The 22,866-nt window shown below is 34.5% G+C and overlaps 2 protein-coding genes across 4 annotated transcripts; one reads left to right on the plus strand and one right to left on the minus strand.

The window, feature by feature from the left end:
• The first annotated feature begins 723 nt into the window (after positions 1–723).
• On the plus strand, positions 724–3,644 carry LOC133805364 (ras-related protein RABH1e). The gene is made up of 6 exons (XM_062243525.1): positions 724–966; positions 1,620–1,690; positions 2,323–2,411; positions 2,664–2,775; positions 2,933–3,023; positions 3,259–3,644. Exons 1-6 carry the CDS (start codon positions 850–852, stop codon positions 3,400–3,402), a joined length of 624 nt encoding a protein of 207 aa, XP_062099509.1. The 5' UTR covers positions 724–849; the 3' UTR covers positions 3,403–3,644.
• Positions 3,645–3,779: 135 nt separating this feature from the next.
• On the minus strand, positions 3,780–7,021 carry LOC133805371 (uncharacterized). Of its 3 annotated transcripts, none has more exons than XM_062243547.1 (6): positions 6,860–7,021; positions 5,614–5,778; positions 5,134–5,418; positions 4,878–4,965; positions 4,422–4,530; positions 3,780–4,195 (listed from the first exon to the last, which is right to left on the minus strand). In XM_062243547.1, the coding sequence occupies exons 1-6, from the start codon at positions 6,881–6,883 to the stop codon at positions 4,117–4,119; spliced, it is 750 nt and encodes a 249-aa protein (XP_062099531.1). In that variant the 5' UTR covers positions 6,884–7,021; the 3' UTR covers positions 3,780–4,116. The 3 variants fall into 3 exon arrangements, with proteins under 3 accessions (XP_062099531.1, XP_062099522.1, XP_062099538.1); XM_062243538.1 differs by having other exon boundaries at positions 5,614–5,784; positions 6,860–7,019; XM_062243554.1 differs by having other exon boundaries at positions 5,149–5,418; positions 5,614–5,784; positions 6,860–7,011.
• Between the last annotated feature and the right edge of the window lie 15,845 nt (positions 7,022–22,866).

Raw genomic sequence — 22,866 nt, forward strand, 5'->3', positions numbered from 1 at the left:
GACTTGGGGGCTTTAGAAATGAAAAAAGAGAGATGACCGCCTGAACAAACCTCGGGGTGTGGCCTCACTTGGAGACATCCACGTCTGGTTGGACTTCAACACTCGAAGTAGTTGCACACTCCAAGGAGCTCTAAGAGAATTGCACGAAACATCATTAGCGCTCAAGGAGCTTCATTACTCCTCTAATGACTGTCACGTGTTCTATGGTGAAAAGACAAATAACAAGTTTAGTTTAGGTTATGGATCAAAGTTTTAATTTTTAAATCAAATATTATATATTTTTAATATTAAAATTAATTCAATATAAATTAAAATTCAATAATAAATAGAACTGGATGGTATTTTAGTTATATTTAAAAAAAAAATTGATCAAAATTGAGGTTTTTTTTTTTATTTTGTAGTAGGATCCAAATTATCATTTAATAGAATAGAAAATTCGATCTTTAACTTTTCACAACAAATGGCCAAAATAGTATTTACTCTTTGTTTAAAGCAAAGAGGTTGCATTCTTATTAGGATTATGAACATTGTATTATTAAATATAAAATTTAGTATTCAATTAATGAAACCTATAATAACAGGAGATTTAGGAGGAGGAGAAGGGCAAATGGGGTAATGAAATAAATTCAAAGATTATGACTTTTGCCGTCTTCGTCGTGGTTGGCGGTTTCTTCTCCCCTATGCTAATATATAAATTACATTAAACTCAAAAATAAATATATCTATATCTATATATAATTATATTGTTTCTCTCTTTGAACAGAGAATTTTTTTGAGATTCAGATCCAACCCGTCTTCTTTATTTCCGCCATTGTTGCCAATTTGGAATTAGCTTCAGACCTGACAAAAATGGCAACGGTGTCGCCTTTGGCCAAATACAAGCTCGTCTTCCTCGGCGATCAATCCGTAGGCAAGACCAGTATCATTACACGCTTCATGTACGACAAATTCGACACCACTTATCAGGTTATCCTTCTTTCATTCAATTTCATTTCATGCAATTCTACTCGATTCGATTTTCTTGTGTTTCTCGGTTCATTCGTTCGAAATGTGTTCTTGATAATTTCTCTTTAGCTCTTTTTCCATATCTTCTATATGTATTCAATAACAATAAATTTATATTGATCTTGATGCTTTGTGGTTTCATTTTAGTTTTTCATTCCAGATTATATGAATATATATACTTCACCTATTTGTTGAATGATACCAGAGCAGATTTTTCTGAAGGTATTTCTTTCAAGTGATTGTAAAATGAATTTGTTACGCGCACTGCTCAAAGATATTGATCGTATATTATCACCTATGTTGATCTCACTACATAGAAAGTCAGAATTGTTGACAAAGGATAATGAGCTGAATCAAGAGTTATTTTTGTGAAATGATTATTAATCTTTGTGCTCTATAGTCTTTAAAGGAGTACAGGTTATATTTAATCTTTTTGAATTACCTGATTACGAAAAAAATTATAGCAAAACCTTGTCCTTTATATTGAAATTGCCAACTTAATAATGTGTTGCAATTTAAGCTTATTTAAATTAAAACGAATGTTTCGGTTATGCAAATATTGAAGCTTGATCGATTTATGCTAACGAGATTATGATCAATAATGTTATTCGCAGGCTACAATAGGCATCGACTTTTTGTCGAAAACAATGTATCTTGAAGATCGGACAGTTCGTTTGCAGCTTTGGTAGGTCTTGCTAATAATAATATTGTTGTATTCACTTTAGTCGGTCTGAAAAGTAGAATAATCTTTTGTATAACTTCATGTGATTTAATGATTTAAATAGAGAGAATATTAAAAAAAAATTAACACAATAATTTAAATAATTTATCTCTTTAGAATAACGTATAGCCTGCCTGATTTTATGAAATAATTTTGCATTCAACTTTTTTTTAATATATAATTTATTATTGAAAATGATTATTAGTTGAGCCTTTTTTTCCCTCTTCTTTCTTTAAATACAATCCTATATTATCTTATCATTGAAAGCTTTTTCAGTTTTGTTTACAAATCTTGATTCTCGATTTTATACCAAACGGTTTAAGCCAGCTCGTCAGTGTATGAGCTTTTTTTTATTATTAGAAATTTTATGATATGCCCCGTTTCAATTCATTATACCCTTTTAGATAATTCTTACATTTATCTCATGTGTATACTGGTATACATTTCAAATTAAAAAAAATATATATAAATATAGTAATAATATAAATAAGTTAATAACCATTTATTTATGCATAATAATATGTTAAGTAAAACCTTTTTTCTTTTAGTTTTAAAAGCATTCTAACATTTTCTTTTGTTTTGTTACGAGTATGCAGGGATACTGCAGGACAAGAAAGGTTCAGGAGTTTAATTCCAAGCTACATCAGGGATTCTTCCGTGGCAGTAATAGTTTATGACGTGGCTAGTAAGTAGCATACGACATTCTCCATATCAAACCTTACATAAATTCGATTTCTTATCACTTTCGATTTCGATTAATTAGTAGAAGAAGAAACTAGTTGGGTTGGGTTGGCTCTTCTATTTTTCATACTAGAAAGTAGAAACGACAGCAATGACTGGGTGTTTTGCTTTTGCATTGTGGTGTGTGCAATTTCGTATTCATGTGACTCTTTTCGTTTGCTCCCTCACTCACAATGCTGTCATCGACATGGTGCAGATAGGCAGTCATTCCTCAACACAAGTAAATGGATTGAGGAAGTGCGCACAGAGCGGGGTACTGATGTCATCATCGTCCTTGTCGGAAACAAAACTGATCTTGTTGATAAAAGGTGAGCCAAGTATGGTTCCGTTCCCACTTGATTGAAACTAGAAGTAGAAGCTAGAAACAGAATATTTTGTTGCTTCACAATTTAATCATTTCTGCTTCTCGTCATTATTCTATTGCCCATATTAATACAACCCTTTTCCTGATTTTTACACAAACAGGCAGGTTTCTATAGAGGAAGGAGACGCCAAGTCTCGTGAGTTTGGAGTTATGTTCATAGAGACCAGTGCAAAAGCAGGATTTAATATCAAGGTACAAACAATTTTTCTCCTAGACTTAAAAAAAAACAGGTCAAGCCTAATCATTGATTAGATTGGACTCGTGTGAGTTCCTTCTGTGGTGGTGATTCGTTTGACATAAGCTAGTCTAGTCTAGTCTAGTGTGGTGTGAGTCATGAGTCATATGATTCAAGCATTTCTTCTTTTGCCTTGCCTTGCCTTGCTTTGATGATTAGTCAATTTTTTTTACTGTAAATTTTGGATTGCAGCCTCTCTTCCGTAAAATCGCGGCTGCCTTGCCTGGGATGGAAACGCTTTCTTCCACAAAACAGGAAGACATGGTCGACGTAAACCTTAAGCCGACAGTCAACTCATCACAGACGGAACAGCAAGGAGGAGGTTGCTCATGCTAGCCTCTATACTCGTTTGTCATGAAAATTGGTTCAACATTATGGAAGCTTTAAACCCTTTTTTTTTTCTCACTAAGCAATTCATTTGTCATAAACCAGTATAGCATTGCTCAATTCTTTACAAAATCTCGGTTACAATTTTTGTCTGTATTTCAACTTCATTTTGTTTTTAGATGCATTGTCTTCGAACTTCAACTTTCTCCCTTGCTATATATAAATTTAAGAAAAAATCTATGTTAAGTTAATATACTAAGTAGAGGGGGGGGGGGGGGGGGGGGGGGGAATTCATGACAGTATTCTTCTTTCAGTAAAAGACCGATTAAGTCCAATAAATTCTACTTACAATCTGTGATGCGTTCAGGATTGGAAGTAAATTATAATTGTTCTAAACTGCTCAGAACGATCTGCTAAACATGTGAACAAAAGCACCAATTTACATAGAAAGCGTAGCAAAGAATTAAGAATATTTACATCATAAAGAAGGCTTCGTTCGTCCGTTCAACATTAATTTCTGATAGAGAGCTCAAGAAAGCATGCATATGAAGACAAATAAAATACATTAAACCTAGACAATCTGACACTATACCAATATATACAATCTGAAGAGGTCCTTTTTAACTCTAGTTATCAGGAGACAACTCAGAAAGAAAAAGGAAGGACAAAAAACAAAAAAACAAAGTTGATGCGTGAAACAAGTCGCCTGGAGAGACACGATTGTCAGACATGAACAATGCTATCCGCGCTCTGCCTGACTTTGAGCGTGAGAAATATCAAAATTAATGTACCAAAAATTGACCTGGAAAAGAAATGGTTGTTGAGTCAATAGGCAAAATTAAAGTACCCAAAAAAACGCTAGGCAAAAATAAAAGCTGGAAACCCCATTTCCGGTTGATTGCCTACTACTACTTGTGAAGATTTCAGACCCTTGCTGAAAAGATTTGCAGATATATGGGTGCACAAAATTCTTTGGAAGTAAACTTGTAATGTATAATATTTAAAAAAAAATAACAATTAGAACTTACAAGATTGAGAAAAGCAGAACCACTTTTCTTGAGTCGAACGAGGCAGCTCGTTTGTATCTTCTCCATTGGTTATTTGGTGTTTCATGAACCCTCTCAACCCCTGTTTTATCTATTGAAAATACGACAATGAGATCCCACATTAAGAAAGTACAATCTAAGAGTAGTACTTTCAGAGAAAGTAGAAGTGATAACCTAAAGGCTAAATAAATATATATATAAAAAAAATTCTAGTGAGAAAAAGAAATTGGAAATGAATTAATTATATACACGCCTTATATTCAGACCAGCATGCCTGTGTACCTATGACAGATATTTCAGCCTTGAACTGTCTTTAGATAATTTGTTCAAGAATAAGACAAGATGGGAAGGAAATTATCAATGTATCGTCACTAGACAAGATTACTGAATGAAAATTATTAAAGTATTGTTACGAATTGTATAGAAATGTTTACGTACCTCGTGAATTTCCGTAATTCATAAGAAGTTGGATTAGTTTTGCACCAATCGTTACACTTGCTTGTCTCCACCAAACCCTCTGCAAGTACTATAAGCACCAACAGAAACATTAGAGACCCAGCAAAAACAAAAGTAATCCAAAATTGAAGGAGAAAATTAATTACTGGACAAGTTAAAAAGAATTTCAAGCTCTCTAAAGTGTGCAGTTTTCATAGTTAATGCTATACTACATGTAAATGAACAATTGAAAACTTACAAGGAAAACACTCACACTTTTCAAACTTTCAACAGCTTTCTCATCAGATTCAGGTACTTTCAAGGACATCTTTTCAACATCTATGTCAACAACACAAGAGGAATAGGTCTGTGTACTGTTCATTTTTAAATCAGTGCTGTTCTGGGAGTTCAACTTTTCTTCCTTGTAAACCTGATCGTTGGCTGGATTAGTAACTTCTAGAAATCTCAAGAAAGCCAAATGAGAAGCACAATGTAGATCATTGCTCTCTTGGGGCAAGACTGAAATGCTAAAGACATCTTGGACCTGCCGGAATGAAGAGAGAGAGAGAGAGCAGGGAAAGAAAGAAGAAAAGTTGTGAACCTTAGGATCGAGTCATGTACAACTAGCAATAAAATGGTGCATTGTAGCAACATGCCTCACTAACAGGTATCAACAACGAAACCAGCAAGACCAACTACACTTAAAGATGCACCATAGGCAATACAACAATACACTTACATGTGAGCCATCCGAGGGATGTTTTAATCTTCCTGCACATGAAGCCTCTTCAACAAGAAGGGGCAAAACACCTAAATCAAAACTTGACTTCAGTATTTGGAAACCTGAATAGCTGACAGGTAGGTTACAGCTTCCATCCACAGTTCCCTCAACAAATGGATTTGCCTGCAACTTTTTTAAAAGATTTTAGTACATGCACCAAATGCCAAATTTGTAATGGGAAACTAGTCCTGAAAGTGAACACTGAGGATTCAAATTAAAAGAGCATAACAAGTCTCTCATTCTTACGTGGAGAAACTCTTTAGCAAAACAATAGAACTAACTACACAATTAAGTTACTTGACAAAATATATGAGTTGCATCGCAAGAATTATGTCTCACAAACTTAGTATTTGAAAATTATGCAGAAATGCTTACATTTACTCACCATTATAAAATTCAACAAGCTGATCTCAATTTAAAGAAAAGGTATACCTATTTGTCATTTCTGAATGCTTACATTTTCTGCACTGCTCTTAGTTCTAGAATTCTGTGCTTTTTTATCACACAGTAACCTGACTAGAACTAATTTATTCTATTTTAAGAAGGATGGGGGAATGGGAAGAAGGTTTATTAAGTTGGACAATTAAAAATCTCTACATGTTATTGCCATTTAAGCAAACCATCAATGTTAGAGGGCCATATTTATTGAATCCACTCCTATTAAAAAACAATTAAGCTAGCTAGTAGTTACAGTCTCAATTGCAAAGATGTGCAATAATCTGAGTCATTAACTCTAAGAAATTGTTACTGCCATGAGACAGAACCATAAATCACACAAATCAAACACGACAAACATCCACAGAAGAAAATTCAAAATACTATAATGCTTCAATAATTATACAAGACCAGAATAGCACAGGCAAATCTAGAAGTTTTGGTAGGCCACTAGAAAATAAAGATGCTAAAATTATATTATTCCCATTGTTCAACCTAGAAATCTACCACAATCGGATCAAAACTCGAAAGAGACAGAAGATTTTATATTTTCTTTTATATAACCCACGAAATGATCAATGAAATTCATAAATTCGATTTAAAATTTTATCTTCTTGCTACAAAGCAAGTGGGTTTTCAACAAAAGAGCTAAACATTTCAAATGCAAATGAAATCATAGAGCCAAATCTTCCGGAAATCTGAGAAATTCATACAAAATAGCTCAATTGAGAACTAAAATGAGCCAAAACAAAGAACACAGAGTTACTACCTCCTCGGAGGGCTTGGCAGCCATCGCAGTTGCAGAGAATCTGTGAAATGCAACTTCTTTGTTCACTGATTCCGCTGAGCTGAGGGAGAGAGAGAGAGAGGGGAAGAGGTCTCAGAAGAAGAACTGTGGATGTTGAACGTTGGAAGAAGAAGCCTTTTATTTTTTATTTTTATTTTTTAATTATTATTTTATTTTATTAATTTTATATAATTGGCGCGATTCGCCAGAAAAGGCTCCTGACTACGACATCGACTCCCAACGACCGTTTCTTCACACTGTTCGATCCATCATTTTACCAAAATACCCTCTCCTTTTCTCATCTTAATTGCTTTTTTTTATTTATTTTAGTGTGCATTATTTTCTTTTCTTTTTCATATTTTCACTAAATAATAATATACTACTATTATTTCCCCCCCTTCCCATGCCAATAACTCTCCTTCCTTTAAACGATTCTTCCTTTTAATTCTCTCTCTCTCTCTCTCTCTCTCTCTCTCTCTCTCTTTTCTTTCCCTTTTTTTAAGTCTTTTCTTTTGTTTAAATGATATTCTTTTTCATCTCCTAATTGATGCAAATACTACGCATATATAGCTATAATCACTAGGTAGCTAGTAGTACAAGGCCATCAATTTTGTCTCACATCTTTTCTCAATAACTCTCATCCCCCACCTTTGTTTTTCGAGCTTATGTACTATTTTACTAGTGGGGTTGCCCTATTAATTTTGGACCATATCTCTCCAACCTTTTTATTTTATCCTTTTTACACTCAATTATGTTGCTCAAATTACTACAACCCTCTTATTTACCTTGGTTGGTACTTCATTCATATCCAACTTGGGTTCATTTGACTCAACCACAATATTCTGTTCAATGTTAAGTTGTCTTAATAAGTGTCGGCTCAAGATGTGGGCATCTTATCTTCCCTTAGCTTTAGGCCCCTTTTAAGACAAAGCCTTTTATTATAAAATCTTTGATAATCAATTATATTTTTTTACACCCAATTTCTAGATAATTTAGGAAATAATGTAGTTGCATTAGGAATTTAATTATGTTATTTTACCTAAATGTTCAATTAAGGCAACATTCTATTACATTACATTAATATGTGAGCAATTAACTAGGTTAAGAATGAGTTAAATAAAACATCTATGGAAAAGGGCAAAAAAAAACTTGTCTTCTTTCCCTTTAAGTCTATTGATTAATGTCTTAAAGTAATATAACTTTTTTTTGTCTTTTATTTGTCAAAAATAATAAGGAAATTTCATAGCTTAATATTGGGTATTAATTAAAATCTATGCTAGGTATATTAAAGATTTCAAAATAATGTTTTTTTTTTACTTTACCAAAAATTTCCTCTTCTCACTTCTTTTTTTTATCTCTCTCGGTTCACTCTCTCTCACCTCGTGGCACCACCAACAGCACCACAACACTAAATAATGCATTTCGAATATATCTGGACATGATTTATGAGTTTTTTTTTTTTTTGTTGCAATTTTTTGTATATCTAAAACTCTGAAATTTGTAGAAAATCGATATTATCTGATGGTGGTTCGATGGTGCTCAATGTCATCTTGATAGGCTCAATGCGATTCTTGCAAGATACATAATTTTTCAATCGGGTATCCATTTGGGATGATTTTTATTTATTTGGTATTTTTTTCAAGATCTATATATTTGACATGTTCATATGCACATTTTTTAAGTTTAAAACTTGAAACATACCAAAACATGTCTTAAACATGATGTATGTTTGAAATTTTGTATTTTTTTCAAGTGTTCCACTTCACAAATGTACATATGAGCATGTCAAACGCGTAGATCTTGAAAAAATACATAAAATACAAAAAATACCCCAAGTGGACACCCGAGTAAAAAGTTATGTCTTTTGCAAGAATCGCATCGAACCCATCAAGCCGGCATCGAACCATCATCGAGCAAAGTCATTTTTTTCATGAAAATCTTGATTTTAAAGGCCCCGTCGAGCTGGCATAGAGCACCATTGAACCACCATCGAGCAAGGTCGATTTTTTTTACAGATTTTAAAGTTTTAGATATGATAAAATATGTAATGCCCCGAATCCTTCGATGTGTTTAATGGCGGGATTAGTAGGTTGGGAGGGTCATACTTTCTTAATTATGCCATTACTGATAATATGCATGTATATGTGAGTTATATTATAATATGATGTTAAATGCATGCATGTGGGTCCACATTTTAATTACAGGAGTGTGATGGTAATTTGGCCCGTTGAGGGTATAATTGTATATTTGTATGCATGTTGGTGATATGTTGTTGGGACCAAATTATAATGTGGGTTGGTTCGAGCTATTCGACATGAGACGATCTTGGATTAATGATTAGCGGTCTAGTCACAACAGGTTTAAGCTCGGGGCTCGGGTTGAGTCTCGGGGTGTTTTTAATGTTTAGAGTGTTACCGGGAACTAATGGGTAACAGGATATAAATTATTGGTGTTTGAGATTATTGAGAATAGCGGGAATTGGAGAGTGTTAATTATTGATTAACGAGATAGGTGGAAAATACCAATTTTGCCCTTGGGAGCCTTTAGAAACTTTAAGTTGACCTAGGGGTATAATGGTCATTTCACCCCTAGGATAGATATAACCATTTTGGCTGTGGAAGAAGAAGTAGAAAAACAGAGTAAGTTTCTAAGCCTTCCCGTATCTTCTCTTTCTTCATTTTCCTTTGAGATTTTTGAATCATTCTTGAGGATTCAAGCTTGGGAAGCAAGCCTTGGGAGTTTGGGAGTGTGTTCCACTCTTAAAGAGCATCATAAGCTGAGCTTTGGGTAAGTTTCTAACCATAGAATTCCCTGGTTTGCCCTGTTTTAGTTCTGCTTTGTAGTTGTGATTTCTAGTTTGAGATCTTGGTTTTATTGGGAGTTTTGGCTAGGGTTCCTATGGTTGGGATGTTTGTGGTGTGTTGAGATGGTTTTTGGGTTCATTTGGCATCAAAAATGGGATTTGGAAGCTTTGGAATCAGGTTGGAATCGAAGGAGATGAAGAAGGTCGGTTCAGGGGATTTCTGGGCTGGAGGTAGCGCTATAGCACCCACCCTAGGGCGCTACAGCGCTACTCAGGGGGCAATTGGGCGTGCTGGAGGTTCTGAGAATAGCGCTGGGGCGCTAGGGGTCAACGCTGTAGCGCTACCCTGTTCCTTCAATGTCCCGTTTTGGGTGTTTTTAAGGGTTTTTGACTTGGGGTTTCAATCCTTAAGGCCCGGGATCGAATCTACTCACCGTGTGGGCATGTTTCGAGGTCCTAAGAGTGGTGCTTAGGTTAATACCCTTTCATTGTGGATTCTCATTAATGGAGGTTATAATTGGTTGTGATTAGGTAACCGCTAAGGAACTAAAAGATCGATCGTTCTCAGGGGTCGTCCTTATAATATCTCTCGCTTGAACCTGAGGTAAGAAAACTGCACCCTGTGTATATATGACATGCATGGTTGTTATTGAGGCATGTTGATTGATAAACGTGGACATGGATTGCATATTAAATGCTAGTGAGTATTGTATACTTGTATATGGCACTGACTAGTCAGGGACACTAACTTAAGAGTCAGAACTGGCATAAGCGTCCTGAACGCAGGGCCGAATGAAGATTAGATCTAATCGATATTAGTATTGAATGGCTCTAAGGCATTAACACTGGACCGACCCTAAGGTCGATGAATTCATAAGCGCTTGGCTAGTCTAAGACTAGTTACTGAGAGCCAGGGCATAAGGCCCAGGTGACTGCTTGTCACGTGGCTAGGGAACGATGTTCCAGGGTTATGACTCTATGGTCATGAGGAAGGTTATGTTGGTGACCAGTCACCATGCACCTATCCTATTTAAGCTAATGAAAGGTTTACTTACCTGTTAAGCCCCGGTGACCCTATCGTCACAAGCCTGAAGGAAGCTATTCCCTATTTGGTGACTTTTGCGACTGTCACCTATCTGTTTTGGACTGATAGTCCTAAATGATTATTATGATCATTGTTGATATTATATCATGCTATATTGTGTTTTCTTGCCGGGCCTTGGCTCATGGGTGCTATGTGGTGCAGGTAAAGGGAAAGAAAAGCTCACCCAACCTTGAGTGGAGAGCATAGGTGGTGATGTGTACACATGAGGCCGCTTGACCAACACGACCAAGGAGTTCTCAGAGGAACTAGGGGGTTTACCCTATTTTTGCCGCTTCGGTTGGTGAGTTTGTAATTTTGAAACAGTAATGACATTTTTGAGTTATAAATAACTTGTAAATGTTTTTGTGGGCCCATGAACCATTTTATGTATTAAATAAAACATATCATTTCATTTTTATTGATTTTTTCACCTTAGCCTGTTAATAACACTTGGAACACGTTTTTAACCAAAGGACTCGGGTAGCGAGTCAAATTTCCAATTCACCGATCACCGTAACTGTTCTGGGGTAACCAGGGCGTTACAAAATCGCAAAAAAAAAAAAAAAACCAAAAAACCATGCACATATTTGTTTGAAAATGCAGTATTTAGTGTGGTGGTGGTGGTATCGTGAGGTGAGAGAGAGTGAACCAAAAGAGAGAGAGAGGGAAGAGAGAAGTGAGAAGAGAAAAGAGATTGAAGTATTTTTGGTAGAGTGCAAAAAAATGACATTATTTTTAAATACTTAATAAGCCTATTATATTTTTTTAATTAGGACTCATGCATAGAAATTGAAATTTGTCAATACAATTCCCTCTGTCTTCTTAATCAATCTATGTTGAAGAGTTCCAAATTGAACAGAGCTTTAAATGCACTCATTCAGTAATTCATGTAATTTATTCTATAACTTTCATATATTAATAATAAATACTTTTAATAGAAAAATTGAAAAGAAAAACCATAACTTAGTTTATGCAAAAATGATTAAAAAGAATCATGTTAAAAGTTTTGTTGAAGGAAATATATATATATATATATATATAGATAAATTGGTGGAAATAGACCCATTTTATAGTGCATTTTGCACAATAACCTACTTTCAAAATATTTTAGTTAAATGGCCTCTTTTATTAATTAATTTTTTGTATTACCCATCTTACCCTTAAAATAAAATAATAATAAATTAAAATAAAAACTCTAATAACTAACATCTTCCTCCTCTCACCCATCCACCCACACCCATCCACAACCACCCACTATCATTCCTCGCCGCTGCCACCACCACCACCACCGGCGACCACTGCCCCTACCGCCAGCGAACACTGCTCATCACCGAATGCTGCCATTTCTCCACAAATCCAGCCATCACTCATTCAAAAGGTTGGTTTATAAAGATTTTTTTATATATATGAAAGATGAGATTTTTGATATTGTTTTTGTAGATTTAAAATGCAAAATGATTGTTGTAGTATATTGAAAGTATAAGTAAGGATTTAGGTTTATTTATGGGGTTTTATGGAGGTTAAAGCTTGAAAATCTGAAGAAAAAAAATTAATGGTGGTTTCGGCTGTTTTCGAGATAGAGAAATCCAGAATTTTTTGACAACTTGTCTAAGTTTTCGACAAGGAGTCTAATATTTTAAACCAGTTGTCTAAATTTCAGACCAGTAGTCGTATTTTTTCGACCACCTGTCTAAATTTTAGACCACATGTATAAATTTTAGACCATCTGTCAAATTTAGACAAGTAGTCTAATTTTTAGACAGGTCGTCATATATTTTCAACCACCTGTCGAATTTTTAAACGGGTTGTCGAATTTCTAGATTTTCAACTTGATTTTCATTTTTTAATATAAATTTTTAATCAAATTAATACCAATAATTTATATTTGTTTATTGTATTATTTTTTTTTCAGATGTCATTAAAAAATATTGTAATATTATGTGATGGAATGTGGAAAAAGAATGAGGACTCGTGGAAATGGATTTCAAATGGCTCACGATAAAGATCAAGTTTGGTACAAACTAACCTAACTTATGAGGAGTTAGTTGAACATATTTATGAAGTTACAGAAATCGATCACAACCTCTTCAATATATAATTAACTTACAAGATAACGACAATGGTGGAGATTGAATCAATTGTAATAAAAAAATAGTAGAGACATTGTTAGTTTCTTTACATGGCAAGAGCGTGATTTGGTTCCATTATGTGTGAGTTTGATCAAGAAGATGGAAAATGTGCTCATTAAGGATAAACTTGTTACTAATATTGATTCTACTACAAATGTCAATTAAGATCCAATAACCTACTTTCAAAATTGTTCTACCCGACAGCCATCTTCTCCTTGTAGTATGACAATGTTCATGTATCAAACTCTTATAGTATGACTTGTATTGGATATTTATTAGCAAAGGCAATGGAATGGTATTTTATTTATGTATCAAACTCTTATAGTATGACTTGTATTCGATATTTATTAGCAAAGGCAATGGAATGATATTTTGTTTATGTATAAAACTGTTCTGGTATACCACAAACTGTTATAGACTACTTGTGTTGGATGTTTCTGTTTCAGACCTCTTTGTGTTATATTTCGACAGCCTGTCTAAAACTTTCGACAGCTAGTCTCAAATTTTGACGGCCTGTCTAAAACTTTCGACAGCTAGTCTAAAATTTCGACAGCTAATCTGAAATTTCGACTGCTTGTCTAAACATTTCGACAGCTAGTCTCAAAATTTGACGGCCTGTCTAAAACTTTCGACAGCTAGTCTAAAATTTCGTCTGCCTGTCTAAAAATTTTGACAGCTAGTCTGAAATTTCGACTGCTTGTCTAAAAATTTTGATAGCTAGTCTAAAATTTGACTGACTGTCTAAAACTTTCGAAAGCTAGTCTCAAATTTCGACAGGTTGTCTAAAATGTTTGAAATGTCTAAAAAGGCTCCAATAACACAATAAAAGAACATATATCTCAATTAACATTTTATAAAGTTAAATAAAACTTAATCTTTATGAGATTATGATGATTACAGATTGAGTGGTACATATTTCAATCAAACTAATATGATGATAAAAGATTGAGTGGTAGATAATCTATTGAGGTACTATTATGATGATTATGTTTATAGTATAAGAACATCACTTTATCATGTAGAATTGGATCTTAATTAATTATATATTTTTGACAATTAGTCGTGAGTTTCGACAATTTATCTAAAAATTTATAAAGTTAAACAAAACCTAATCTTTATGAGATTATGATGATTACAGATTCAGTGGTACATATTTCAATTAAACTACTATGATGATCAATGATTGAGTAGTAGATAATCTATTGAGGTACTATTATGATGATTGTGTTTATAGTATAAGAACAACACTTTCTCATGTAGGTTATTGGATCTTAATTAACATTTGTAGTAGAATCAATATTAGAAACAAGTTTATCCTTAATGAGCACATTTTCCATCTTCTTGATCAAAACCACACATAATGGAACCAAATCACGCTCTTGCCATGTAAAGAAACTAACAATGTCTCTACTATTTTTTATTGCAATTGGTTCAATCTCCACCATTGTCGTTATCTTGTAAGTTAATTCTATATCGAAGAGGTTGCAATCGATTTCTATAACTTCATAAATATGTTCAACTAACTCCTCATAAGTTAGGTTAGTTTGTACCAAACTTGATCTTGTTCGTGAACCATTTGAAATCCATTTTCACGAGTCCTCATTCTTTTTCCACATTCCATCACATAATATTACAATATTTTTTAATGACATCTGAAAAAAAATAATACAATAAACAAATATAAATTATTGGTATTACTTTGATTAAAAAGTTATATAAAAAAGTGAAAATCAAGTTGAAAATCTAGAAATTCGACAACCTGTCTGAAAATTAGACAACCTGTCTGATAATTCGATAACCCGTCTAAAAATTCGACAGGTGGTTGAAAATATATGACGATCTGTCTAAAAGTTAGACTACATGTCTAAATTTGACAAATGGTCTAAAATTTAGACAGGTGGTCGAAAAAATACGATTACTGGTCTGAAATTTAGACAACTGGTCTAAAATATTAGACTCCTTGTCGAAAAATTAGTCAAGCTGTCAAAATTTTTTGGATTTCTCTATCTCGAAAATAGCGAAACCACTATTAATTTTTTTTCTTCAGATTTTCAAACTTTAACCTCCATAAAACCCCAGAAATAAACATAAATCCTTACTTATACTTTCAATATACTAAAACAATAATTTTGCATTTTAAATCTACAAAAACAATATCAAAAATCTTATATTTTATATATATACAAATATTTATAAACCAACATTTCAAATGAGTGGTGGTTGGATTTGTGGAGAAATGACAGCATCCGGTGATGAGTAGTGTTCGCTGGCGGTAGGGGCAGTGGTGGTGGCGCCGGCGGGGGATGATAGTAGGTGGTTGTGGATGAGTGTGGGTGGATGGGTGAGAGGAAGAAGATGATAGTTATTAGAGTTTTTATTTTAATTTATTATTATTTTATTTTAAGGATAAAATGGGTAATACAAAAAATTCATTAATAAAAGAGATCATTTAACTAAAAATTATTGAAACTAAACCAAAGTGCAAATTGCACTATAAAAAAAAAGTCATTTTGCCAAAGACTCCAAATATATATATATATAATAGTGGGAAAAAAGAGAGGGGCAAAATAGGAAAAGAGAAAGATAGAGAATAAGAAAGGGACGTGGTGATAAATTGAGAGGGTGCATGTGAGTTTGAAAAAGGCCAAAAGAAAGGTAAGCCACGGGAGAAACAGACAAAGAGAGGAGTATGAATAGTGAATAGAATACTACTAGTACTACTACACTACTCCCTCACGAGATGAATTAACTATTGAGGCACCACAACCTCACGGGCATTCTCAACCCACCACCTTCCGTGCACTCCTTTCTTACTCATTGTCCCCTTCCTTCTTATGGATCTACCTATATCAACTTTTCTTACTTGCCTCTCCTATGCTGCCCTTTTTCAAAACTACTTCATTTTTCTCTTATTATTACAAAACTTTCTTTTTCCTCCAACATTCTAACTCAATATTCAATTTTATATTTCAAATTTTGGGAAAGTTTGCCCTACTAATAGAGTATAAATCTTTATCATTTATCAAGGATGAGGATTATACTATTGATCAATCTAATGAATCTGATGATGAATGGTCAGATTTATATCCTATCAATAAGTATACCTTAATGCGACTTGCCCTTTAAATTAGAAAACATTATCCCACGAGATATTAAACCAATTTTATTTACAGATAGATTCCTCTCTATCTTTTAATACCCAATTAATTTTTTTTATTCATTTTAATTTTATTTATATATGTGTTTCTCGTTTTTACTATTTACACATTGTTAATAAACAATTTACCATTTATAAAAAAAATATTTTGAAAGCTCATCTAAATTTTTTGTGGCAAACCATTATTTTCTCTTCGTTCTCTCATCCTTTCATCTTTCTCTATTAATTGTTATTATATTTTTTATTTGATTGCATTTAAAAGTATTAGAATATTATTCTAATGAAATAATTTTTCTATTATTTTGGTGAAATGACTATTCTATTTGGAAATTGAATGAAGAATCATTCCAATAAAAATTAGAAAAAATTTATTAATTTTTTTTATTCATATTAATTAGTATGTTGCTACTGCAAGTTTTATACTATTACCATGACATTTGCTTTAACTACATTTGATAAATTGCTATCATAAAGTTACCAAAATATTATCAGAATTTTAAATTAACCAAAATAATAAGTTTATAAAAAAAGGGAAAATGTGGCATATATATACATCCATTATTTTTTATTTGTAACACCTAAATTTCTTTTTCAAGAATAATACCCAATGTTGTAAAAACCATGCTTCCAAATGGCAAAAGAAACACCATGCTTACATCACTACCTAGTTTGTTAGTGTTGTTAAGTGATAATTGGGCGAACATGCAGCACATTCTCATTAGTCCAACTCTACCATATTTTGTATTTATGTAATATTTAACTTCTTTTGTCATGTTATATCTTTATTAATAAGCTCCACATGTAGTACAATTCTATGGTTCTGTTCTCTTCACACAAAAGATAATAAGCTACAAGACAATCATCCTCTCATAAAACAAGTTGTGACACATTATCCACTAGAGTTATGATTAAGTAACTTTAAGTTATGTGTCATTTTGGTTCACACTAATCTTCTATATAATTTCTCCAATAACTTTTTAAAATTAATATCAAATATGTTTTGTTGACCATGCACATGACTATTGGTCTTCCTTCTATTATTGAACATAGATTACCACTAGAAATATTAATAAAACAAAAATAGAATATAGACATTATAAATATTAAAAATTAAATTTTATGTCTAACTTTTTACTTTTTGATAAATAAGTTATATGATTGAAATACTAAACTTAACTAAGTTGAGCTCTTACTATAATTATTTACATATTCAGAATTAGTTCAACTTTATATGGTAGAGATTTATATTAGCTAGTTTGGACCTAATTGAAACATGTTGATACTCAACATGGATTAGATCGATATATATATATATATATATCATTTAGATTTGATTCAATCCAAACATACATTTCATCTTCTTCGTAGGTTTTGTTATGAATGATCGTTATTTTTAACTTAATGGTCACGTTTGGATAATAGGATAAAATTGAATTAAAAAGCAAAAGAGTACTAGCAACTACTTCCTATTTTAACATCTTAGTCAACCTTCATTCCCAACAACATATGATGTAGTATTTCTTTTTTCAATTTTTTTTATGGTGGTGTTTGTTGTAGTTACAACATTCTTTTTGCAAATTTTAAAAAAATTATGAATACTTTCCAGTATCGAAAACAAATTTGTATTTTTTTGAGCACGCGCGGTAAACTGAAATATCTAGAAATATGTTTTCAGCTATGTAAACTATTCATAAACTTTTAAAAATTTATAGGAAGAATGTCGTAACTATAACAAATGCTGCTATGAAAAAAAATATTTCAGCATGTGTTTTTGGGGACGGAAGTTGACTAAGAGGTTGAAATAATAAGTTGACCATAGCACTCCTCTAAAAAATATTAAAGAAAAAACAAAAAATATGAGAATTGATCATTTGCCAACAATAAATCAGAAAAAAAAAAGTTGAATACAAAGACAATTCTTTTTTCTTACCATATAAATAAATACAGATGGAGATTAGATAGGATAAAACTATCACAAGCATTTCAATGAAATTAAGTTATCCAAATTAGTAAGATTATTATTGTTGGATTAAGTTTTTGAATATCATCTCTAAAATCCTAACAAAATTACATGATAAAAGTTATCTAATCCTATCCAATCACCTTCCAAATGTGACCAAAATGAATGACAAAATATAATAATATGGATAAGTTTTATTTTCAGTTTTCACGTTCTATACGTGAAAGTATAATTTGTTATAAGATTTATATAACTTAAGAATTAATATAGATTTGGGATTTTCTTTACCTATCAAAATTTAATCAATCCTGTATAAATATATATATATATATATATAGATATACTCAATCTTTTTACAGTAATATTGTCTAAATAGGTTCAAATATTTATCGAAATGATCTTTATATAAATTTGGAAGATATTTTAGAATTAAAAGATTGAATAATGCACACTCAAAAACCTTATCTCTTTCTTTTGTGTGTCATGTTAACTAACTCCCCAGAGGGTAGTAACGTCTCAAACCCCACAGCATAAAACTCACAGGGCCTACACAGTCTATCAATAATCCTACTAGAAACATAAGATTGTGTAGCACCAGAATCAATCAGCACAGTATAAGATATGTCAGCACTAGAAAGCTGACATGTGACCACTGAGGGCCTAGCCTTAGCCTCAGCTTGTGTCAATGCAAATACTTGAACTGGAGTCGAGTTGTTTGTCTTCTTAGGTTCCTCTTTCTTCATTCTTGGGCAGTCTTTCTTGAGATGCCCCACAATTCCACATACAAAGCAGGCCTTCGCCCGACACTCTCCCAGATGACGTCTCCTGCATCTGGCACACTATGGATATGTTTTCCAGTTCTCATTACTGCCCTGGCGGCCAATTTTTACACCTTGTTGCCTCCTATCAGGTCTAGGTGCCCAAACAGTATCCAGGGTCTTCCTTTTCTAGTCACTGGGGCCTTCGCCCCTATCTGATCCTGTGAAGGGAGGTCCTGTCCTCCTCATATCCCTCCTGGATGCGTTCTCGCTCCAGATCTTGTTCTCAACACCCTCTGTAGTAAGGGCTCTCTCTACTACCTGAGTGTATGTTGTCACTCTAGGTACTATAGTAGTTCTGACATCCCAGGCTATCATAGGTTGTAGCCCCTGAAGAAATCTTTCCTTCCTTGTCCCATCAATGGGTACCAAGTCTGCAGCGAACTTGGCTAGCCTGTCAAATTTCAGGGCATATTCAGTCACAGACATATTCCCTCGTAAAAGTTACTAAACTCCTCCGCCTTTTGCAGCTTTGATGGCCTCATTGTAATATTTCTCATTGAAGAGGGTTCTGAACTCTTTCCAATTCATTGTGGTTACATCCTTAGTTTGGGACACCACCTCCCACCAGATTCGGGCATCCTCCTGAAACATGTACGCGGCACAGGCCACTCTCTCATTGCCCACCATCCTCATGAAATCCACGATGGATGTAATCATAAACATCCATTGTTCTGCCTTAAGTGTGTTTATCCATAAATCAGCTGCTGATGACATGGCAAGGATTTTCGACATGTGGCAGACACGTAGCAGAGATACGGCTCGCCTATCGACCATCATTATTTCGACATGAAAAGATCAAGTTTTACATACGACCAGCCTGGTTGTATACTCCGTTCATTTGTGTAAAGATCTGTACAATTGTAATGATATTCGATAATATCTCTTCATTATGACTTGCAGATCCGTTTATTAAGGATAGATATTATTTCCTAATTCGTGTAATCTTTCCTGAGCCTATAAATACACAAGAAATAGCTCAGGGAAGTGGATCGATCTTTTTCTTTCAAAATTATAGTATTATTGTAACGCCCCAACTCCAGGGACCTTACGGTGCACATTGCAAACAGTGCTAAACTCGCTAATCGAGTCATTTGGCCATAAACGTGTAACTAAGTATGATTAGCGGTTTAGGGATTAAAAATTTTGGTTAAGATGTAACGTTTCACTAGAACGTTTACTGTATACATTGGGATCCCAAAAATATAATTTAAAGGTTTATTACAACAAAATATTTACAACCAGCCGATCTAAGCGGCAAAACAAGGTTTAACCCTAGTTCCCCTTTCAAACCTCGTCCAAGTATTGGTCGAGCAGCTGCATATGTACACGTCAACACCTAAGCCCTTCAACTCAAGGATGGTCCAGCTTCCTTTTGCCTTTACCTGCACCACACAGCACCTGTGAGCCGAAGCCCAACAAGAAAACTCATATGCTCATAAACAGTCATCTCGTGATATCAAATCATATCTGGCATGCCTAACAAACATAATTCTATTCAGGCATGCAAACAAGTTCAAACAATGTTGGGGTATCCAGGATAAGAAATCCTGCCCTTTTGAATGGATGACTATCAAGTCAATCATAATCAGATGAGTGTTTCAACAGTTGAGGTTCTGGTAAACCATGCTGAGTGACCAACAAGCAAGTCACCATGGGGCTCAGCACCCAAAGTCATGCATATGATGATCAAAATGATCACACAGAGCTCATAGCTCTGATTAGATGAGTGAATATCACTTTGAGGTTCTGTTAAACCATAATGAGTGACTATCAAGCCAGTCACTATGGGGCTCAGTGCCCATAGCTGTGTAACGAAACCGTTACCTGGGCTTTCCTGCAATGGCTCTAACCAGATGAGTGACTGATGGGTAGTCACTAGCTTAAACAGAAGAGTGGCTGCTGGGTAAGCCACTAGCCTTAAATAGTTGAGAGACTGGTGGGTAAGTCTCTAACTTAACAGATGAGTGACTGATGGGTAAGTCACACAAACGCTTTTAGTTTTCATCAAACTTGAGGTCGATCCGACATTAATGCTCTTGTTGAGTCATCTAATGCAGATGTCGATAGATCTAATCTTTGTTGGCTTGCGTGGAACACGCTAAGGCCGTCGTGACTTATGAGTCAGCACCGTGTGACCAGTGCCCGGTACCACTGTCGAACCTGACTAATGAGTCACAGCTTCACAGTTGATACTAACACCTTTGCCAATTCTGACTAATGAGTCAGTACCATGCACAAGTAAGCACTGCTACCAAACATATATCATATGTCAAACATCCAAAGATTGGGCATTCATCATGCTTACTTAACAGTTGTTAGCATAATAATGATCAGGCACAAACACAGAGACTCAAGCTCTGACCAATCTCATATTCATCATTCATGGCATGCCCTAATCACATGTTTCTCGTGCATCACATGCATCACACTTAATCATTCAGCATGCCTCAATAATAGTCATATGCAAATGAGCAAGATTACTAAGCATTCAATATGCTATCAATGTTTACATTTAAACATCCAACATGCATCAAGAATGACCGTGCATGTCACACATGGGGTGCATGTCACCCTTGAGAACGATTGATCCTTTAATCCTTTAGCGGTCACCTAGTCATAACCAAATATAATCTCCAATTAATGAAAATCAACAATGATAGGGTCTTGGTCTAAACCCCACTCTCGAGACCTCGAAACATACCCACAAGGTGAGTAGATTCAATCCCGGCCTTAAGGATTGAAACCCCGAGCCAAAAACCCTTAAAAACACTTAAAACCGGGTTCTGAAGAAACAGGGTAGCGCTACAGCGCTGCCCTCCTAGCGCCCCAGCGCTTTACTCAGAACCACAAACCGCCCTTCACTCCCTGCAGGTAGCGCTGTAGCGCCCTATACTGGGCGTTGTAGCGCTACCTTCAGCCCAGAAATCTCCTCCTTCGATTCCACCATTTCTAACCCAAACCAAAAGCTTCCAAACATCAAATTAAGTCCCAAATGAACCCAAAAAACATCCTCACATGCCCCCAAGCATCAAAACCCCAAGAATCCTAGCCAAAACACCCATTGAAACTCAACTTTCCAACTCAAAAACCAGCTGGAACTTAACTCAGAAAACATAGCAAAAGCTATAGTTCTAATGGCTAAAAACTCACCTCAACCTCAGCAACACACCCTCTTCAATGGTGGAGCATAACCCTAGCTTATCCCGGCTTGGTTCCTTGGCTTGATTCCTCAAACAAAGCTTGAAAATCCTGAGAGAAATGAAGGAGAAAAACCTATCGGGAGAGAAGGAGAGAAAGGATACTCTGTTTTTGTTACCCTTCTACAACCTTAATGGCTTATATCAATCTCTAAGGGTGAAAAGACCTAAATGCCCTTAAGTCTAAAATAAAACCTTAACAGCCACCAAGGGCAAAACCGTCCTTTCGCACCTATTTCGTTAATCATAATTATCACTCTCCAATTCCCGCTATTCTCAATATTCTCGAACACCAATAATCCATATCCCATTACCCAGTAATGCTCTAATCATTAAAACCACCCTGAGACTCACCCCGAGCCCCGAACTTAAACCCGTTATGACTAGACCGAACACTTGCATTTCATGATCGTCTCATGCCGAAAGGCTCGAACGTATCTCCATAATGATGGGATCTCATTCACGAATCACAAAATGCACCCAAATTCACAATTATGCTCTAAACGACCCAAATTGCCAAAACAGTTTAATAAACAGTTGTGGACCCACATGCATGTATATAACATCATATTATAATATAATTCACATAAACATGCATATAATCATTGAGTAGCATAATAAATCAATTATGGCCCTCCCGGCCTCCTAATCAAGGTCCTAACCCTTATTAGGAAATTTGGGGCATTACAACTATTATCCATCGTTTGTATTGCTTTCTTCTTCTAAGGTTTGTGAAACTCAGGAACCCTAGTTCTTTGATCACGCCTTTGGAGCTCAATACTAATAATAGTATCAAGTGGACGCAGGTCATTAACAATCACTGGGGCCGAACCACTCT

This window comes from Humulus lupulus, chromosome 1, assembly GCF_963169125.1.
Source record: "Humulus lupulus chromosome 1, drHumLupu1.1, whole genome shotgun sequence".
NCBI lineage: Eukaryota > Viridiplantae > Streptophyta > Magnoliopsida > Rosales > Cannabaceae > Humulus > Humulus lupulus.

Coding starts and splice junctions, on each gene's coding strand:
- LOC133805364 (XM_062243525.1), top strand. CDS start 850: ATGGCAACGGTGTCGCCTTTGGCCAAATACAAGCTCGTCTTCCTCGGC. Junction 1,691..2,322: donor ACAGTTCGTTTGCAGCTTTG/GTAGGTCTTGCT, acceptor ACGAGTATGCAG/GGATACTGCAGGACAAGAAA. Junction 2,776..2,932: donor ACTGATCTTGTTGATAAAAG/GTGAGCCAAGTA, acceptor TTACACAAACAG/GCAGGTTTCTATAGAGGAAG.
- LOC133805371 (XM_062243538.1), bottom strand. CDS start 6,883: ATGGCTGCCAAGCCCTCCGAGGAG. Junction 4,531..4,877: donor GAATTACGGAAATTCACGAG/GTACGTAAACAT, acceptor TATTTTCAATAG/ATAAAACAGGGGTTGAGAGG. Junction 4,196..4,421: donor GTTCTGCTTTTCTCAATCTT/GTAAGTTCTAAT, acceptor TTTCTTTTCCAG/GTCAATTTTTGGTACATTAA.